The following is a 22,488-nucleotide window of genomic DNA, read 5'->3' on the forward strand; positions in this document are numbered from 1 at the left end:
GTCCTCCTTACTAACATATGGGGGCTAGTGCCAAAATTGGGACAGCTGTCTCACAGACTAGTCGAGCAACAGCCTGACATAGTCATCCTCACAGAATCATACCTTACAGATAATGTCCCAGACTCCACCATCAACATCCCTGGGTATTTCCTGCCCCACTGGCAGAACAGGCCCCCAGAAGTGGCGGCACAGTGGTATACAGCCGGGAGGGAGTTGCCCTGGGAGTCCTCAACATCGACTCCAGACCCCATAAAGTCTAATGCCATCATGTCAAACATGGGCAAGGAAACCTCCTGCTGATTACCACGTACCGCCACCCCCCCCCCCCCCCCCCCCCCCCCCCCCTCAGCCGCTGAATCAGTGCTCCTCCATGTTGAACATCACTTGGAGGAAGCACTGAGGATGGCAAGGGCGCAGAATGTTTTCTGGGTGAGGGACTTCAATGTCCATCACCAAGAGTGGCTCAATAGCATTACTACTGACCGAGCTGGCCGAGTCCTAAATGACATAACTGCTAGACTGGGTCTGCGGCAGGTGGTGAGGGAACCAACAAGAGGGAAAAACATATTTGACCTCATCCTCACCAACCTGCCTGCCACAGATGCATCTGTCCATGACAGTATTGGTTGGAGTGACCACTGCATAGTCATTGTGGAGACGAAGTCCTACCTTCACACTGAGGATACCCTCCATCGTGTTGTGTGGCACTATCACCATGCTAAATGGGTTAGATTTTGAACAGACCTAACAACGCAAGACTGGGCGTTCACGAGGCACTGTGGGCCACCAGCAGCAGCAGAATTGTACTTGAACACAATCTGTAACCTCATGGCCCGCCATTTCCCCACTATACCATTACAATCAAGCCAGGGGATCAACGCTGGTTCAATGAAGAATGCAGGAGCAGCACCAGGCATACCTAAAAATGAGGTGTCAAACTGGTCAAACTATAAAACGGGGCTATTTGCATGCCAAACAGCATAAGCAGCAAGTGATAGACAGAGCTAAGCGATCCCACAACCAACGAATCAGATCTAAGCTCTGCAGTCCTGCCACATCCAGTCATGAATGATGGTGGACAATTAAAGAACTCACTGGAGGAGGAGGCTCCACAAATATCCCCATCCTCAATGATGGAGGAGCCCAGCACAGCAGTGCAAAAGATAAGGCTGAAGCATTCGCAACAATTTTCAGCCAGAAGTGTCGAGTGGATGATCCATCTCAGTCTCCTTTGGAGGTCCCCAGCATCACAGATGCCAGTGTTCAGCCAATTTGATTCACTCCACGCGATATCAAGAAACAGCTGAAGGCACTGGATACTGCAAAGGCTATGGGCCCTGACAACATTCCAGAAATAGTACTGAAGACTTGTGCTCCAGAACTTGCCACAGCCCTAGCCCAGCTGTTTGACTATAGCTACAATATTGGCCTCTTCCCGGCTATGTGGAAAATTGCCCAGGTACATCCAATATACAAAAGGCAGGACAAATCCAATCTGGCCAATTACTGCCCCATCAGCCTACTCTCCATTATCAGTAAAGTAATGGAAGGGAATCATCAACAGTCCTATCAAGTGGCACAGTGTCGATGGGGAGAAACTGTTCTTATTGGTGGAAGGATCGAGAACTAGAGGGCACAGATTTAAGATAATTGGCAAAAGAAGCAATGGTGATGAGGAAGAACTTTTTTGCACAGCAAATGATTATGATCAGGAATGCACCACTTGAGAGTGTGGTGGAGGAAGAATCAATTGAGGGTTTCAAAAGGAAATTAGATCATTATCTGAAAAGGAAAAATTTGCAGGTCTATGGGACAAAGGTAGGGGAGTGGCACTAGGTGAATTGCTCCTTTAGTTGGCCAGCACAGACACAAAGGGCCAAAGGCCTCCTTCTGAGCTGTAATCATTCCATGATTTTATAATGCCTTCAGCTATTTCCTTAACTCATGCTGAAGACATTGAAGGAGAGAATCCCACTGGATCTCAATTGTTACAGTTTTGCCTCAGGCCCAAAGACTCGTAAGTCTCTTTCTTTCTACTCCTCTAAGAACATGTTGTGTGCTCACTTCCCCTATTGACATGGTAGATGTACCTTACAATGTAGTTCTGAACCATGTAAAGCAAGATGCACCTGGGTTACTCAACAAATATCTACAACTATTCAGTAATCAAAGAAGTAAATGATGCATAGTAATCAAAAAACATCTACTCTGCTTTTTGTATTACCATTTTACCAACAAATTTACAAAAAAGATTAAAATATATCACATACAGCAGCAGTACCAATAACTTGTACTTATATAGTGACTTTAATGTAACAAAACATCTCACAGGAGCATTGTGAAACAAGATATGTCACTGAACCACATAAGGAGATATTAGGGCAGAAAACCAAAAGTTTGGCCAAAAAGGTAAGTTTTAAGGAGCATCTTAAAGAAGGAAAGAGAGGTAGAGAGGTTTAGGGGGGAAATTCCATAGTTTGGGGCCCAGGAAGCAGAAGGCACAACCACCATGGCGGAGTGATTAAAATCAGCGATGCTTAAGAGGCCAAAATTAGATGCGCTGATATCTTATAGGGTTGTAGGGCTGGAAGAGATTACATAGATAGAGAGGGAATAGGCCATGGAGGGATTTGAAAATAAGGATGAAAATTTTTAAATCAAGGCATTACTTTACTGGGAGCCAATGCAGGTTGAATATACCGTGTAAATATGAGTATTGAAATTATATGCTCAATGATTTTTATTTACTAATCAAAAATACAATTATCTATATCTGGATTCCCAATTAGTCACATGTGACTAGTAACTAATGTATTGGACAATATTGTTTGAATAAATGTCTTGGCTTCAGAAACATGTTGCAATTGGCCATATTTTCAGTTGACACAATTTTTGTTAAAGCCAATAAATTACAGATGGACCTAGGCACAAATTGCAAGTTGCCAGACTTTGGCAAACAAAATTTAATATCCACATGATATTACAGATTACATATTATCTTTAAATAATGATATTGAAGTAGATGAGGGAAGAGGATGAAAAAAGATTGCAGTACAAAGTGGAATGAATGTTTTGTGTGTCCATTGTTGTGGATCACTAAAAAGCAAACAGTTTGCTGAGTTATAAAGCACAAGTCTGAGGCCATCAGACTGAAACCATACAGCTCTGTTCAGGTTACACCTTGAATACCATGCCCAGTTCTTATTATAGAAATGGAAGAAAAAATTCAAAGCTCAAGTTCTGTCGAAGGGTCATGAGGACTCGAAACGTCAACTCTTTTCTTCTCCGCCGATGCTGCCAGACCTGCTGAGTTTTTCCAGGTAATTCTGTTTTTGTTCTGAAAGACATGCTCAGAAGGACTCCAAGCTGGATTAAGAGTTCTTGGGGCCCCGGGCATCAAGGCCCTTTACCTATTTAAAGCATTCTTTGCACAACCCTTGTTCCCACGTCCATTAAAAACAAATGTGTGAAATGCATGAAAAAGTTGGCCCGTACATCATTTACACACTGAATTAACAAGAAAGCAAATCCTTTCACAATATACTGCATATAGATTAAACTATGTTGGCTTGGATGCTATATTTGACTAGAGTCCTGTTAGCTCATGATTTAATTCTCCCTGGGAGAACTAAAAGGCTGATCTTTTTCTCGAAGCTTTGCTATTAGAAGAGGCTAGAAATAGTTTCCTCATCCTTGAAGTGAGGCAAACGAGAAGACATGCAAGTGAATAAGATACCTTGTAGAATAGAAACTGCTTTTAGTTAAACCTCAGCTGCATGACAAAGAGAAAAACGTACATATTGGTAAAAGGCAAGTTCAGGTTGATGTTCAGGAAGCATGTAAAAAGATGATCAATGCTTAGAATTAGTATACTTTGTGGGTAGCATAGTGGGGATGCAAAAATTAGGACTGCTCAAAGGACAGTTAGATCGGAGTATCGTACATTTTTCCAGAGGGTGAGCAAAGTGGGCTCAATGGTCAACCCCATCTTTACAAACCCCAAGACAAACGTTCTCAGGTAAACTTCAATTGCTTAGACCCTATCCTGAAAATGAACTGCAGAGTATAGTAAAATGGAGCTGTCCAGTCTCACTGCTTTCTGGATTGGGGAGGTTAGTTGTTGACTTTGTTCGCTGCCCTCTGTGGAACTGGACGTGAATAGTTTCGGTCGATTCTCAATCACTCTTGTTTTGGGTTGGAGATTAATGGTGTAGTACAGTAATTGTCTTTCACTCACCCAGAGTTGTACGGGAAAGGTGGTTGTGGATGACGTGTACATGGAAATGCGCAGGCGTTGCAGACTGCAGAGCTGGGTTGTGTTTGTGAGTTTTGGCTCCGGCGTTTCACCAGAGTTAGAGCGCAGGATACCAAGCTATAGCTCAGAGTGTTGGAGTTCTTGAAGTTACAACCAGGCAAGGGAGACGTTGTATGTGTGTGAACGAGGCCAAGATCTCAACCAGACTGCTAACTCATAAACCCGAGCAAGAGCTTGTTGTCCCGGTCAGCTCCAGCGTTATGTGGCGGGGAGTCAGGCATTGAAATCCCTGTTGGCTCCAGGATTGTCCTTCAACGTTTTTTTTTGAAGTGGGGGGGGGGGGGGAAGAATGCAACCAGTGCCGTTTTTGGTTCGGGACCAGGATTTAGAGGGAAATTGTTGAGCGGCTGAAGGGAAAGAGGGAGTCCCGGCCCCTTGCAGTCTCTCAAGGTCTGTCCCAATATCCATGGGAGTTCTCAAACTCGGGGCTTGTTTTACTGTTCTTCGGGACCATGTCTGCCAAAGAAAATGCGGCTTGTAGAAAATTCCAGGCGAATATCTTCAATCAGAGCAAGTGTCAGAACTGTTTCAAATCCCGGGAATCGCATCTAACCTCCGACCAAGATTTGAACCAGGTGAGCAAAAATAAAACCCTTCTGAACTCTTCCCTGGTATGTTTGCAAACGGATTGGCCGCGTTAGCTCTTATTTTGTCTCAATTTATGTTTTAATGATTTAAGTTCAAAACATTAAACGCAATAGCGTCCGCAAATGTACAGAACTAAAGAATGGAAGCAGAGTCTGAATTTATTATAAGATTACCCAACCATTTCCTAATTGTCTTTTGTAAGCCTGAGCTCTGCCTGACCTTATTTGATGTAAGAGATAATTTGAGTTTTATGTAAATAACTATTAGTCACAAATCAACGGCGCCCACCGTGTTTACACTTTGCTAGGCTGCAGAGTGGATTGTGCACAGGCCATTCAGTTCAATATTTGAATGTATTCACATCCCCTAACTTCCCTCGCAAGCACTCGGGCAGTTAACCCTTGAAATTTCGCGATGGCTCAGCACGTTCTACTCTAAATGTTTGTGGATTGGAGAGAGAAGACTCTTCGGTGTTTCAATTGCGATTTTGCTACGTAATCGCACTTTTCTCCCAATTGTTATCCAATTGAGGCTGGGGTTCTGCCCCCGGTGCAGTAATTTGCGTGACCAACGGGCCATTTCAGTTTCTTGCTTTCAAAATGCAGGAATAAAGCAGCGGTTTTGGGACTGTGCCGGATACAAGATTCGAGTTTTCTTCTTCCTCCTCCTCCTTGAAAAGTTAAATTAATTGTCTCCTGAGACCATGTACTTTTATGTCATCAGCCTCTATAATGCTGTGTTTACATAATCGCTTTATTTAGAGTGGGAATTGCTTCATGTAATCCCAGACCTCAAAGTGCGATAGGTAATCTGTATAATTAGATCTCGGTTCTGTACTTACTTTGATTTATATCATTGAAATAGCAAAAGGTCAGGGTCACATTTAGCTGCTGCGGAGGGAGGTAAATAGATTTCTACCTAGGGATTTATCCATAGGAGGTCTCTCAGCCTCCAGCAATAAACGTAAAACCCCGCACATCGCGCCAGCATGTGAAGACAGAATGCCAACTGGAAGCTAACTGGATGGAAAAGATTTTTTTAAAAAGGCAGGAAAATTTAAAAAAAAGGTATGTCACTATCTGAAAGAAGAGGCAGAGCTGATGAAACCTCTGTTTCCAGCATCTTCTGTTTTTATTTCAGCTTTAAAGCACTTGTTTTTTTAAAAAAGGGATGAGCAGAATTATTGTTTTGCTTTGAACATTTGAGTAAGTTAAAGAATGCAAGAGTAGAGGTTTGGCTATACCCCAACAATTCCAGTGATTATCTGTTTCATTTGAATTTCCATTGATATCCCAGTATTTCACTGCACTTCAAATTCCAGTAAAATATCAGCCATTATGTCTGAAATTCAAGCTTCGGTTAAGCATTGGCTCTGTTGCAATGTCCTGTTTGTCTCTCAATGCAAGATCTAGCCTGGAACAAAAACACTGCAACAGATCATAATTATTATAGCTCTCTGTATAATATGGGGACCATTTAGATGGCTTGTGTTTGGTTCAGAATAATGCCAACTGCGCAGGTTTGATTCCTGTTCTAGCTGAGGTAGACTTGCTCTGTCCCTGAGGATGGAAGGCAAAGGCAAGCCACTACTAATGAGAAAACTGCCAAGAAAATGGCTCAAGTTGAAGCATCTGCAGACAATGAGCCAAGGACCTGCCTTTGGGCAAAACACACATGATGATACATAATATATTAAAACCCTTTTATCTACATACATTTCCTATGTCAACTTATCCTATTATAAATTCCTGTCCACGTTTATAATGTAAACTGTAGTTATAACCCTCCTTCCAATAATGGCAATGCAGCACCCCGATTTGCATCCCCCAGCTCCTTTAGCCAATTCTGTAACCAACTACGTAGCTTCCTAAACTGTCATCAGCTTTGTAAAAGTTTTTTTTAAAAGTAAAAACATATGACTTCTAAAATGGGGATTGAATTACGCTAGTTTACCCTGATCCGTCAAGCTCCAACTTCACCTGAAGGTTTTGTAGATGGCGACTAAGTTAAATTGTTCACAACACCATTGTATTTCCTGCAATGACATTGTAGTTCTGTTGTACCTACTTCAATTTTTTTCTGTTTTCTGCTTTCCACTCTGTAAGTGTTGATTCATACTAAGCTACCATTCTATAGACACCAGTACCTCTCTCAGGTGGTTGCTCTTCACGGTTGGACCTAGACATAAGATGAAATTTGAGGCCAGCACCACTGGTGAGGTTTGCATGTAGTGTGATCAGAAAATTATGGCTGCCTTGTCTGCAATTTAGTATCCATTAATATTAATGGGAGGAAAATTGCAAGCATTGCACTGATTATCTTCCAATAATTGTGCTGTCTGCTGGACCCTCTTGGGTACTGAACCATAAAACTTTCTACTAGTAAGTGGTGACAGGTTTTTTGATAATATTGGGGCCATCACAGCCATTTCTTACAGGGTTGTATTTTCTAATTTCAGTGTTTTCTGCCTTGAATGCAGTGGAAAATAGAGGCCATTGCTTATGATTTTCCTTCCTTAGGGTAATCAACCATGACTCAGTTGGTAGCACTCTTGTCTCTGAGTCAGAAAGTTGTAGGTTCAAGTCCCATGCCAGGACTTCAGCACAAAAATTAAGGCTGACTACTTTAGTGCAGTACTGAAGGAGTGCTATGTTATTGAAGTTGCTGTCTTTTGGTTGGAAATTAAAATCGAGGCCCTGTCAGTCCTCGTAGGTGGACATAAAAGACCCCATGATGTTATTTCGAAGAAGAGCAGGAGAGTTAGCACTGTTTACCTAGCCAATATTTCTCATTCAATCAATATTACAAAGATAGATTATTCTACCATTATCACATTGCTGCTCCTAGAAGCTTGCTGTGTTCAATTTGGCTGCTTCATTTCTTACATTACATCAATGACAACATTTGAAAAGCACTTCATTGGCTGCAAAGCATTTTGAGAGGTCCAGTGTCATGAAAGGTGCTATATAAATGCAAACCCTACTTCCTCCATTGATTTAAATGGAAAGAATCACTGGTGGCACGTTTTCTAATACTCCGCTTGTTGTATTTGATACTCACTGCTGATGTTTGATTTAATACAATTTGATTCATGTCCTCATCTAATATCCACATGTGTACTTTTCAGCAGGGATCATTTGTTGGAGACACCAAAAGCAATTGTAGCATCCTTACAGATACCTCATCTGAGATCAATTGCTTCAGAACTGATAAGACTGTAGATTTGAATAATTCTGTTTCAAAAATAGGTATATACACCTTTTGTGAATTTACTGCTCATGAGGGTGAGTGATATTAGTGCTGGGAAATGGGAGCAAAATTCCCATTTTGGGCATCTAATGTTAGCATCAAATAATCCAAGCTAAATTAACAAGATTAATTGCAAAGTAAACCATAACCCACTCTGTCCCAATACCATGCCTCAGTCTTAAAATCTGAAGAAGACTCTGTATTGCACGTTACTCCAGGCGTCCTGCAAAGTGCAAAATTGCTAACTACTGCTAAATTATCATTATGCTAGTGATGCAAGCTCAAAGCCATTAGGAAATTGTTGTGACTGCTCAGAATCTTCACATTGACTTTTCATCAAACTGACAGAGCAGACTTTTATTCCATTCGATCTTTACTGTCTTCCACCCCAGTCATTCTCCCTAGTATGGCTGTCATCTATGGACCAAGAGCTGCAAAGTGAGATTAGGCTGGATAGCTTTTTCTGGCTGGTACAGACATGATGGACTGAATGGCCTCCTTCTGTGCCATTAATTTTCAATGATTCTAACTGGTCTTGCTAAACCACATCAGTCAGTATTATAACCTCAGCTCAGCTTCCACATATATGTAAGTGACAGCCAATTCTACTTGTCCACCACCTCTCCACTCCTGTGTTGTCAAACTGCTTCCAACATCCAGTCTCAGATGAGCCACAATTTCCTGCAGATAAACTTTGGGTAGACAAAAGCCATTGCTTTTGGTCCCACAACAAACTCTCCATCCTTGCCAATAATTTGAATTCCCCTCCCTGATTATTATCTCAGGTTGAACAAGGCTGTTTTCAGCTTTGGTGTCTTATTCATCCCTGAGTTGATCTTGTAACTTTGTGTGCTGCTTCCACCTCTAAAATCACCTGCCTCCACCCCTAGCCCAGCCAAGCCCACCACCTCATCCATGCCTTTGACATCTTTAGACCCAATGCTGTCTTGGCCAACCTCCTATCCTTCAGCCCTCTCTAAACAAACTCACCCAAAATTCTACTGCCTCTATCCTACTCTGCACTAAATCCTGCTCAACCTTCATCTATCCTCACTGAACCACATTGGCTTCCAGTTTACTAGCACCTCATTCTTGTTCTCCTGTTTAAGTTCCTTCACAGCCTTGTCCCTTGCCATCTCTGTAACTTCCTACAACCATGGCAAGTGTAATTTACCTTCCCTAGGCTTCAGGCTATGGAATTAGCTTTGTGAACCTCTTGTCTTACTACTCCTCACCTCCCATTTAAGACCCTTCCTAAAACTCGTCTCTGGCCTTGGTTTTGGTCATCCTTCCTAATGTATTTTTCTTGAACTTGGGACGATATGCTGAATGATGTGGAGCAGGGTGGTGAGACAGTGTGCTGAATGGTGACATACAGTAGGAGGATGGGCAATGTGCTGAATTTATATATGTTCGAATGGTATTGTAATGTATTATAATATAGGCCAGGCGGGGGAAATTGTTAATTTCTAATATGGAGATGTGCAGTGGTAGAGCAATTGAGAATGATAATATGGAGAAAGTGTGCTGAATGATATGAATGGGGTGGAGGAATGTGCTGTGATAATATGGAGCAGAGGTGCAGCAGTTTACTTAATGATATGGAACATGGGTTGGACCACATGCTGAATGAAATGAAGTATAGGGTGGGGCAGTGTGCTGGATGATGGTAAAATATGCTGCATTTAAATATGTAGCTGCATGTGCACAATTCCCCACACAGATCTCGGGTTCAGTTGCATTGTAATGCATGGCACATGCATTAGTTGGTTGCTTCCTTACACAAGTGGAGAGAGTTGTCTTGAACTGTTTTTGGAAATGGAACTGGATTGGAAGAGGCATAGGAAAGTATTAAGATAAGTAAAGGCTCTGCAGCCTATTTTGTTGGTTCACAAAGTATGAATACTAGCAGTTGCCACTTGCTCAAATATGTATCCAAATCTTTCTTAAAATTTTCAATGCTATCTGCCTCTGTTAACCCTAGGCAGCCTATTTCTGATCACCACCACCATCTGTAGAGTGGCTAATTTATGCTGTGCGGGGCTTCCCTTTTTAAAAATTTGAATGTGTATCTGAGTTTGTGGTAATCTCAAACTTGGTACAGGGTAGAGGGAAGGAAGAAATGTGAAAGGGAAAACCAGTGGTGAATTTGCACTGATGGTAACATTTAACCATCTTTGTAAATATTCAGCATTTCCACTGAGACTGGAGTTAGTGTGAATGTTGTTATGTAAACATTACCAAGACTTTACTGATTGCTTTCAGTGATAAAATGAAGACGGTAGTAGCAACATACACGTTATGACTTTTTTGTGGTCATTATATTTGGTTCATTAGAAAGTGAAAGCTTTCAATTGCAAAAATGATCAGTGAGAGGTTGTTGATGCAGATGAGCAAGTATTAACTCCCACCCCTTTATTCTTAAACTAGCTGGTGTTTGGTTAAGAATTGTACTGTAAAGTTTTATATTGTAGCATCCATTTTGTGTGCCTGTCAAAAACGATCCCATAAGAAAATGTATAAAGCTGTGGGTGGAATCCTCTGGGCCTGCCTGGAGCAGGAAGAAAGGTGGGAGGGGGAACTTAATTAGTTAGGAGGTCAAGATCCAGCTTCCCGATGGTGGGAATTTTGCAGTTAAGTTCTCCGAACAACGCCAAGTGTTGGGAAGCACTTTTACGTGCATTTGCATTTCATGCATGCTCGTTAAGGGCCAGCCTGCCAGAATTAAGTGCCCCCTCCCAATTTAGTTTTCTGTGAGCGAGAAATTTGCACATTCAAATTTATGACTGCAAATAAGTGGCGTAAACCTGGAGAGGTAGACTTCTTCCTGGACTTTGGAGTGAGTAACTGCTGCTTAGTCCTTCTTGGGGACCGCATTCAAATATCAACCTATTGATTGAGATCGGGTACCAATGCGTGAAGACTGGGCAAGGGAGGTAGAGTCAACGGGAAATGGCGGAGTGGAGGCTGGGCAAAGGAGGCAGACTTAGCAGGGAAGGGTGGAGTGGAGGCTGGGCAAGGGAGGCAGAGTCAGCAGGGAAGGGCAGAATGGAGGCTGGGCTAGGGAGGCAGACTTAGCAGGGAAGGGTGGACTGGAGGCTGGGCAAGAGAGGAAGAGTCAGCAGGGAAGGGCGGAAGGGAGACAAAGTCAACAGGGAAGGATAGAGTGGAGGCTGGATAAGGGAAGCAGACTCGGCACGGAAGGTAGAGTTGAGGCTGGGCAAGGGAGGCACACTCGGCATGGAAGAGCGGAGTGGAGGCTGGGCAAGGGAGGCAGAGTGAACAGGGAAGGGCGGAGTCAAATTTACGCATTAAAATTTACGACTGCAAATAAGTGGCATAAACCTGGAGAGGTGGACTTCTTCCTGGACTTCGGATTGAGTAACTGCAGCTTTGTCCTTCTTGGGGAACGCATTCAAATATCAGCCTATTGATTAAGATCGGGTACCAGTGCGTGGAGACTGGGCAAGGGAGGCAGAGTGAACAGGGAAGGGCAGAGTTGAGGCTGGGCAAGGGAGGCAGAGTTGGCAGGGAAGGCGGGACTGTGCCCAGGGAAGGAAGCCAGACTGTCTGGGGTGGTATGGGAGGGTAAGCATGTCTTGTATGCATTGGTCCAATTGTAGAGTGGTGAATGGGCTATTTTTAAAAAATCCTTTAACGGGATGATTGATACCCCATCCAGCATCTTCAATATGCACACAGTACACCACTGATGCACAGTGGCAGCAGTGTGTGTCATCAATGAGATGCACTGCAGCAACTCACCAACTTCGAAAGCAACTTCCAAACCTGTGACCTCTGCCACCTAGAAAGACAAGGGCAGCAGAACCACCACCTGCAAGGTCCCCTTCTAAGCCACATGCCATCGTGACTTGTAACTATATTGTCATTCCTTGATTGTTGCTTGTTCAAAATCCTTGAACCCTCTTCCTAACAGCACTGTGGGTATATATCGACATCATATGGACTGCAGCAGTTCAAGAAGACAGCTCACCACCACCTTCTCAAGGGCAATTAGGGATGTGGAATAAAAATGCTGGCCGAGCTAGCGACACCCACACCCTGTGAAAGAATAAAAAAACAAGTGGTCATGGTTGGCTAGATCAGCATTTATTGTCTATCCCTAATTGTCCTTGAGAAGGTGGTGGTGAGCTGCTGCCATGAACCGCTACAGTTCATGTGGTGTAACTATACTCACAGTGCTGTTAGGAAGGGAGTTCCAGGATTTTGAGCCAACGACAGTGAAGGAACAGTGATGTAGTTCTCAGTCAGGTGTGTTGCTTGCAGGGGAACTTGCAGGTTGTGGTGTTCACTCTTTGCCTTTATCTTTCTTGGGGCTAGTGGTTGTGGGTTTGGAAGGTGTTGAAAGAGCCTTGGTGGGTTGCTGCAGTGCATCTTGTAGATGGTTCACACTCCTGCCACAGTGCATTGGTAGTGGAGGGATTGAATGTTGGAGGTGATGGATGAGGTGTCAATCAAGCAGGCTGCTTTGTCTGGATGCTGTTGCGCTTCTTGAGTGTTGTTGGAGCTGTGCTCATCTAGGCAAGTGGAGAGTATTCCATCGCATTCCTGACTTGTGCTCTGTAGATGATGGACAAGTTTTGGGGAGTCAGAAGATGAATTAATTGCCACAGAATTCCCAGCTCCTGACCTGTTCTTGTAGCCACAGTATTTATTTGGCTGGTCCAGTTCAGTTTCTGGTCAATGGTAGCCACCAGGATGTTGATAGTGGGAAATTCAGCACTGGTAATGGCATTGAATGTCAAGGGGTGATGGTTAGATTCTCTCTTGTTGGAGATGGTCTTTGTATGGCGTGATTGTTACTTGGCCACTTGTCAACCCAAACCTGTATATTGTCCAGGGTTTGCTACATTTGGACATGGATAGCTTCAGTATTTGAGGAGTCGCGAATGGTGCTGAACATTGTGCAATCATCAGTGAACATCCCCACTTCTGACCTTATGGATGGAAGGAAGGTCATTGATGAAGCAGCTGAAGATGGTTGGCCTAGGACACTACCCTGAGGAACTCCTGCAGTGATGTCCTGGAACTGAGATGGTTGACTTCCAACAACCACAATCATCTTCCTTTGTAATATGTATGACTCCAACCAGCTTAGACTTTTACCCCTGAATCCCATTGATTCCAGTTTTGCTGGGGCTCTTTGATGCTGCACTTGATCAAATGCTGCCTTGAAATCAAGGGCCGTCACTCTTACCTCACCTCCGGAGTTCAGCTCCTTTGTCCATACTTGGACCAAGGCTGTAATGAAGTCAGGAGCTGAGTGACCTTGGTGGAACCCAAACTGAGCATCAGTGAGCAGGTTATTGCCAAGTAAGTGCCACTTCATAGCACTGTTGATGACCCCTTCCATCACTTTACTGATGATGGGGAGTAGACTGATGGGGCAGTAATTGGCTGGGTTGGTTTTGTTTTCCTTTTTGTGTACAGGACATCCTTGGCAATTTGTCCCTATTTCCAGGTAGATGCCAGCGTTTTAGCTGTATTAGAAAAGTTTGGCTAGGAGCGTGGCAAGCTCTGGAGCACAAGTCTTGAGTACTATTGCCAGTGTATTGTCAGGGCCCATAGTCTTTGCAGTATCCAGTGCCTTCAGCTATTTCTTGATATCATGTAGAGTGAATCAAATTGGCTGAAGACTGGTATCTGTGATGCTGGGGACCTCCAGAGGAGGCTGAGATGGATCATCCACTTGGCACTTCTGGCTGAAGGTTGTTGCAAATGCTTCAGCTTTGTCTTTTGCACTGATGCGCTGGGCTGGCCCATTATCGAGGATGAGGATATTTGTGGAGCCCCCTCCTCCAGTGGGTTGTTTAATTGTCCACCACCGTTCATGAATGGTTATGGCAGGACTGCAGAGCTTAGATCTGATATGTTGATTGTGGAATCGCTTAGCTCTGCCAATGGCTTGCTGCTTATGCTGTTTGGCATGCAAGTAGTCCTGTGCTGTAGCTTCACCAGGTTGGCACCTCATTTTTAGGTATGTGTAGTTCTGCTCCTGGCATGCCCTCTGGTACTCTTCAAAGAACTGGTGTTGATGCCCTGGCTTGGTGGTCATGGTAGAGTTGGACTTATGCCAGGCCATAAGGTTGTGGATTGTAGTTGAGTACAATTCTGTTGCTGCTGATGGCCCACAGCGCCTCATGGATGCGCGGTCTTGAGTTGCTGGATCTGTTTGAAATTTATTCTATTTAGCACGTTGGTAGTGCCACACGACACGATGGGAGGGTATCAATGTGAAGAATGGACTTCTGCAGCATGTCTGCCCAAGGACTGTGTGGTAGTTACTTTTACTGATACTATCATGGACAGATACATCTGCGGCAGGCAGGTTGGTGAGGATAAGGTCAGGTATGTTTTTCCCACTTGTTGGTTCCCTCAACACATGCTGCAGACCCAATCTACCAGCTGTGTCCTTTAGGACTCAGCCTGCTCAGTCTGTAGTGGTGCTCCTGAGCCACTCTTGGTGATGGACATTTGAAGTCACTCACCCAGAGTACATTCTGCACCCTTGCCATCCTCAGTGTTTTCATCAAGTGGTGTTCAGCATGGAGGAATTCTGATTCATCAGCTGAAGGGTGGGGGGGCGGGGAGGGCAGTATGTGGTAAACAGCAGGAGGTTTCCTTGCCCGTGTTTGATCTGGTACCATGAGATGTCACAGGCTCTGGAGTCCATGTTGAGGACTCCCTGCTGTCTGTATACCAGTGTATACCTGCCTTCTCTGCTGGGTCTGTCCTGTCGGTGGTACATGACATACCCAGAGATGGTGATGGTGGTGCCTAAGACATTATCTGTAAGTTATGATTCCATGAGTATGACTCTGTCAGGCTGTTGCTTGACTAGTCTGTGGGGAGACCTCTCCCAATTTTGGCACTAGCCCCCAAATATTAATAAGGAGGACTTTGCAGGGTCAACAGGGCTGAGTATGCCATTGTTGTTTCCAGTGTCTTTCATTCCCCGACCAATTATCTGTAGCAGATTGACACAACTGTGCAGCATTTATCGGTCAGTGATGCACAAATCATCTGGGAGGTGAGAGATGCCCTCTTCAGGAGAGCTCATGATTTTGTCAGATTACACTGGGATCCTGAGAGCCAGGCAGCCAGAGCGTTGGGTTTTGCAGAAATTGAAGGATTCCTGCAGTGCAAGAGGCGATTGACTCCATACGTGGCGTTGAGAGCTCTCTGGCATCAGCCAGCTACATTCATCAACAGCAACGGTTTTCATTTTTTTTAATGTTCAGCTGAAAAGTGATCACACCAGACAAATCCTGCAGGTTTGTGCGCGGTTGCATAGATATGAATTAGGCCGTTCAACCCCTTAAGCCTGTTCTGCCATTCAATAAGATAATGGCTGATCTGATTGTGGGCTCAACTCCACATTCCACATACCCCTGATAACCTTTGACTCTTGTTATTCAAGAATCTACCTACCTCTGCCTGAAAAATATACATTGACCCTGCCTCCACCGCTATCTGGGGAAGAGAGTTCCAAAGATTCATGACCGTCTGAGAGAAAAAAAATTCTTCTCATCTTTGTCTTAAATGGGAGACCCCTTATTTTTAAAAACAAAAAACTGCGGATGCTGGAAATCCAAAACAAAAACAGAATTACCTGGAAAAACTCAGCAGGTCTGGCAGCATCGGCGGAGAAGAAGAGTTGACGTTTCGAGTCCTCATGACCCTTCAACAGAACTGAGTGAATATTAGGAGAGGGGTGAAATATAAGCTGGTTTAAGGTGGTGGTGGGAGGAGGAAAATTGGTGGGGGGGGGTGGTGTGGTTGTACGGACAAGCAAGCAGTGATAGGAGCAGATAATCAAAAGATGTCACAGACAAAGGAACAAAGAAGTGTTGAAGTTGTTTATATCATCTAAATGAATGTGCTAATTAAGAATGGATGGCAGGGCGCTCAAGGTACAGCTCTAGTGGGGGTGGGGTGGAAAGACTAGCAGGGCATACAAGATTTAAAAATAATGGAAATAGGTGGGAAAAGAAAAATCTATATAAATTATTGGAAAAAACAAAATGAAGGGGGAAGAAACGGAAAGGGGGTGGGGATGGAGGAGGGAGTTCAAGATCTAAAGTTGTTGAATTCAGTATTCAGTCCAGAAGGCTGTAAAGTGCCTAGTCAGAAGATGAGGTGCTGTTCCTCCAGTTTCCGTTGAGCTTCACTGGAACAATGCAGCAAGCCAAGGACAGACATGTGGGCAATAGAGTAGGGTAAAGTGTTAAAATGGCAAGTGACACGGAGTTTTGGGTCTTTCTTGCGGACAGACTGCAGGTGTTCTGCAAAGCGGTCGCCCAATTCACGTTTGGTCTCTCCAATGTGGAGGAGACCGCATTGGGAGCAACGAATGCAGTAGACTAAGTTGGGGGAAATGCAAGTGAAATGCTGCTTCACTTGAAAGGAGAGTTTGGGCCCTTGGATGGTGAGGAGAGAGGAAGTGAAGGGGCAGGTGATGGATGATGATGTGTCTGGTGGTGGCATCATGCTGGAAATGGCGGAGGATGATCCTTTGAATGCGGAGGCTGGTGGGGTGATAAGTGAGGACAAGGGGGACCCTATCATGTTTATGGGAGGGAGGAGAAGGCGTGAGGGCGGATGCGCGGGAGATGGCCAGACACGGTTGAGGGCCCTGTCAACGACCGTGGGTGGAAAACCTCGCTTAAGGAAGAAGGAGGACATGTCAGAGGAACTGTTTTTGAAGGTAGCATCATCAGAACAGATTTGACGGAGGCGAAGGAACTGAGAGAATGGGATGGAGTCCTTACAGGAGGCAAGGTGTGAGGAGCTGTAGTCGAGGTAGCTGTGGAAGTCGATAGGCTTGTAATGGATATTGGTGGACAGTCTATCACCAGAAATTGAGACAGAGAGGTCAAGGAAGTGAAGGGAAGTGTCAGAGATGGACCATGTGAAAATGATGGAGGGGTGGAGATTGGAAGCAAAATTAATAAATTTTTCCAAGTCCCGACGAGAGCATGAAGCAGCACCGAAGTAATCATCGATGTACCAGAGAAAGAGTTGTGGGAGGGGGCCAGAGTAGGACTGGAACAAGGAATGTTCCACATACCCCATAAAGAGACAGGCATAGCTGGGGCCCATGTGGGTGCCCATAGCCACACCTTTTATTTGGAGGAAGTGAGAGGAGTTAAAGGAGAAATTGTTCAGTGTGAGAATTTCAGCCAGACGGAGGAGAGTAGTGGTGGATGGAGATTGTTTGGGCCTCTGTTTGAGGAAGAAGCTAAGGGCCCTCAGACCATGCTGGTGGGGCATGGAGGTGTAGAGGGATTGGACATCCATGGTGAAGAGGAAGTGGTTGGGGCTAGGGAACTGGAAATTGTTGATGTGACGTAAGGTGTCAGAGGAATCATGGATGTAGGTGGGAAGGGACTGGACAAGGGGAGAGAGAAGGGAGTCAAGATAACGAGAAATGAGTTCCGTGGGGCAGGAACAGGCTGACATGATCAGTCTACTGGGACAGTTCTGTTTGTGGATTTTGGTAGGAGGTAGAAGCGGGCCATCCGAGGTTGGGCGACTATCAGGTTGGAAGCTGTGGGAGGAAGATCTCCAGAGGAGATGAGGTCAATGACAGTCCTGGAAACAATAGCTTGATGTTCAGTGGTGGGGTCATGGTCCAGGGAGAAGTAGGAGGAAGTGTCTGCGAGTTGACACTCAGCCTCCGCGAGGTAGAGGTCAGTGCGCCCTTATTTTTAAACTATGTCCCCTAGCTCTACTCTCTGTCGCAAGGGGAAATATTCTGTCCAGCCCCCTCACAATTTTGAACATCTCTATCAAATCTCCTCTTAGCCTTCTTCTCTCCAAGGAGATGTACCAGGACACCCAGATCCCTCTGTACCTCAGGGTTCTGCAACCTCTCTTTATTTAAATAAAATGCTGCTTTTCTTTTCTTCCTGCCAAAGTGGACAAGTTCAAGTTTTCCCATGTTATACTCCATCTTCCAGATTTTTGCCCACTCACTTAACCTATCTATGTCCCTTTTCAGACTCCTTATGTACTTTTCACAACTTACTTTCCTACCTACCTTTGTGTCATCAGCAAATTTTGCACATTTGGTCCCTTCATCCAAGTCATTGATATAAATTGTAAATAGTTGAGGCCCAGCACTGGCCCCTGCAGCACTCCACTTGCCAACCTGAAAACAATTCATTTATCCCTACTCTCTGCTTCCTGTTAGCTAGCCAATCCTCTGTCCATGGTAATAAGTTAACCCCTTCATCATGAACTCTTATTTTGCGTAGTAACCTTTGATGTTGCACCTTGTCAAATGATTTCTGGAAATCTAAGTACAGCACATCCACAGGCTCCCTTTATCCACGTTGCTTGTTACTCCTTAAAATAACTCCAATAAATTAGTCAAATGTGATTTCCCTTTCACAAAACCAAGTTGAATCTGCTTGATTGTGTTGAGATTTTCTAAATGCCCCATTGTGACCGCTTAAGTAAGGTTCCAACAATTTCCCAATGACAGATGTTAAGCTAACTGGCCTGTGGTTTCTTGCTTTCTGTTCCTATTTTGAATAGAAGAATCACATTCACTATTTTCCAATCTGATGGGACTTTTCCAGAATTTAGGGATTTTGGAAAATCAAAACCAATGCATCCACTATCTCAGCAGCCATTTCGTTTAAGACTCTCGGGTGAAGTCCAGCAGGACCTGGGGACATGTCAGCTTTTAGTTCTAATACTTCTCTCCTTTCCTTGGTGATTGTAATTGTTTTAAATTCCTCCCTCCCTTTGACCTCCTGATTCACAATTATTTTTGTATGCTATTTGCATCGTCTACAGTGAAGATAGATACAAAATATATATTCAATTAATCAGCCGTTTCCTTATTTTCCATTATTAATTCCCAATTCTCACTCTCTAGAGTACCAACATCCACTTTACCTTTTTCCTTTTCAAATACCTGTAGAAACTCTTACTATCTGTTTTATATTTCTAGCCGGCTTGCTCTTGTACTCTGTTTTCTTCCTTCTTATTAATCTTTCAGTCATTCTTTACTGTTCTTTATATTCTGTCCAATCTTCTAATCTGCCACTCATCTTTGTGGAATTATACACTTTTTCAATTTGATACTATTTTTAACTTCTTTAGTTTGCCATTGATGGTGTGTCCTTCCCTTAGAGTCTTCCTTTCTCACTGGAATGTACCTTTCCTGAGTATTCTGAAAAAGCTCCATTAATGCCTGCCACTGCATCTCCACTGACCTATCCCTTAACCTAATTTGCTAGTTTATTTTAACCAGCTCTGTCTCATGCCCTCATAATTACCCTTATTTAAGTTTAAAACACGAGTCTTAGATCCATACTCCTTTTCCTCAAATTGAATGTGAAGTTCAATCATATTATGATCGACACAACCTGGGGGCACATTCACTGTGAGGTCATTAATTGACCTGGTCTCATTGCACATTACCAAATCTAGTGTAGCCAGTCTCTGGTTGGTGCTAAAACATGCTGCTCTAAGAAACTGCCCCAAAAACACACTATGAACTAATTATCCAGGCTACCTTTGCCAATCTGACCTGTCCAATCTATATGTAAATTAAAATGAACCATGATTATTGCTGTGTCTTTCTCACAAATCCCCATTATTTAGTCCTGTATACCCTGTCCTACAGTGTGGTTACTGTTAGGGGGCCTAGAAACCTCCGACAAGTGACTTCTTATCTTTACTATTTCTCATCTGTACCCAAACTGATTCTACAGCTTGATCTCCTGGACTAAGGTTATCTCTCTCTACTGTACCAATGTCATCCTTAATTAACAGAGCTACCCATCCACCTTTTCTTGGCTTCCTGTCCTTCCTAAATGTCATGTACCCTTAAGTATTCAGGTTCCAGTCTTTGTCATCCTGTAGGCATGTATCTGTAATGGCTATCAGATCATACATGTTTATTTCTATTTGTGCTGTCAATTCATTTGTTTTGTCATGAATGCCACATGCATTCAGATACAGAGCCTTTAGTTCTGTCTTTTTACTTTTTTTGTAACCTCTAGTCTTATTTGCTGGTGCACTCTTAAGTTTGTATACTCTACCCCTTCTAGCCACACTTTGATCATTGTTTCCCTTATTCCTACCTTGCTCTCATGCCTTGTCTTTTCTATTTAATTTATCACATCTCCCCAAATTTGATCTCTTGCCCCCACTCTTTAGTTTAAAGCCCTCTGTACTACCCTGGTTATACGACTCACCAGAACATTAATTCCAATATGGTTCAGGTGAAGACTGTCCCAACGGTACAGTTCCCATTTTCACAGTACTGGTGTCAGTGCCCCATGAACCGAAATCCATTTCTCCCACACTAATCTTTGAGCCACATATCAGATTCTGATTATGTCTTACATTTGAGACACTTTGTTTCACATTATCAGCATTGTGATAACTGAATATTTCGCCATGAGGATGCTTAATCATCAGCCAATCTTTAAATGTGGCCTAGGCACTCATCATGCAGTGCATCAGTTGCAGCTCACCAGGTTCTGAGCTTTGAGAATTTTGTCTGTGTAGAGCCTGCAGCTAAATCATTTCATCTCCTGCTGCTTTTGTCCTGATGTGAGGAGGATGCAAAGAGTCCTCAAGGTGAATTAAACAGGCTATTTGAGCGGCACGGAACACTGTAGATGGAGTGAGAGCGTGAAAAGCATGAGGCCCTTCACTGTGTTCTGAAGAATAGAAAAACAGAGGCTTTCCTAGATGTTGAGAAAATGGAGGGGTGTGGGTGTCCAAACAGCTCTGGCTGTCCTCACCCTAGTGTAATTTTCAGTTAGCGTGCAGGTGTAGCCAGCAAGTAAGGAGGCAACTGGCAAGTTGGTACAAGAGGGACTGAGTGTAGGATTAAAGAGGTTTGCCAATTGACTATATATAACCTTGGTGAAACCTCACCTGGATTATTGTGCCCTGCTCATCTCTTTATCTAGGGAAGGATTAGACCTTGTGTAAAGAGATTGCAACAAAGGTGCACCAGACTTAATTCAGGGACTGGGAAATTATCCCATGAGGTGAATGGGCCTGTATGCTAGACAGTGCAGAGGACTGAGAGGCTATCTATGTGAAGCATAGACACCTCTTTCAGGGTGGTTGCAGGTAAGATGTTTAACCTGGCTACGGTGCCCAGAATCAGGGGACACAGTCTCACAGCAATAGGTAGGCCATCTAGGATTGAAATGTGTAGGATTTTTTTTCAGTCAGACGGTGACGACTGATTAGAACTCAACACCTCATAACACAGTGAAGGTACTGTCATTGAAAATGCTCATCAATTAGGTCGATAGATTTCTAGCTGATAAAGATGCCAAGGGATTTGGGGTATTGAAGGAAATAATGACCAGTTAGAAGAACAACCCTGATCAAGGTGCTTGACGGAGCAATCTAGAGGCGACCAAATGGCTTGCTCCTGCTGTTCTTTCCTATGAACTTATGTCTCTGGGTCCACCTGAAAGTCTCTGCAACGCATCCTCCCCATTTAGAGGTGTCAGGGTGACATGAGTACATCCCTGCTGAGATAAAACTGCATGTGGCTTTCACTGTGTCATGTATATGGATTTTGTGGAGCCAAGGAAAAAAATCATTTTTCGGCAGCATGCAATGTGTAGGTACTGATGCCTGCTTTTGGCACAAGACTTATGTCTATTGACACGGATTGGCGCATGCAAAGGATCACACTACCAGCAGAGCTAACGTGAAATAGTGCAATTTATTTCAGCCATCAGAAAACAAGGTCAATGAAAGTAAACCATAATGTATGGTCTAAACTGCAGCCAGCAGAGGATTAAAAATAACAGTGTAAAACTTAGGTATCAGCACTCACTCAGCCTGGAATCTATTAGCTATTAGATTGTCACAGGCCTGTCTGCCGTGGCTGCCTTGCCATGGCCTCATCCTGTGCCTCCATGACATCCTGGATCTCCCCATCACCATCGTCTTCCTCGTCCTCATTGGCAGGGGAGACATCTTGGTCCTCCATGTCTCCCGCTGCAAAGACATCCCCCCCTTTGTTGTGTAGCAGACAACGATGATCCAGGACACTTTGTGGGAATACCGGAGTGCTCCACCTGTGTGATCCAAATATCTAAACCTCATCTTTAGGAGGTCTATTGTCTGCTCAGTAGTGGCCCTTTTGGAGGTGTAGGTGATATTGTACCTCAGCGAGACCTCATGGCCAAAGTCAGCAACTGCATCTTGAGAATTGACTGTAAAATTGAATGTTTGCAACAATTTATAGCAGTAAATATTAGTGGAAATATATGACCATAAATAACGACCACAGGAGGTGAGGTTTGTGGTTAGCATGT

General features: G+C 43.9%; 1 protein-coding gene across 2 annotated transcripts in view; it reads left to right on the forward strand.

Annotated features, from left to right (window-relative positions):
* Window positions 1–4,612: 4,612 nt before the first annotated feature.
* LOC121288054 (myosin phosphatase Rho-interacting protein-like) overlaps window positions 4,613–22,488 on the forward strand; it is a 235,057-nt gene continuing 217,181 nt past the window's right edge. For both annotated transcript variants that reach the window (XM_041206333.1, XM_041206334.1), the window contains exon 1: window positions 4,613–4,890. In XM_041206333.1, coding sequence (XP_041062267.1) covers window positions 4,768–4,890 — 123 coding nt within the window. In that variant the 5' untranslated portion in view covers window positions 4,613–4,767. The remainder of the gene's footprint in view (window positions 4,891–22,488) is intronic.

Source organism: Carcharodon carcharias, chromosome 15 (genome assembly GCF_017639515.1).
Source record: "Carcharodon carcharias isolate sCarCar2 chromosome 15, sCarCar2.pri, whole genome shotgun sequence".
Taxonomy (NCBI): domain Eukaryota; kingdom Metazoa; phylum Chordata; class Chondrichthyes; order Lamniformes; family Lamnidae; genus Carcharodon; species Carcharodon carcharias.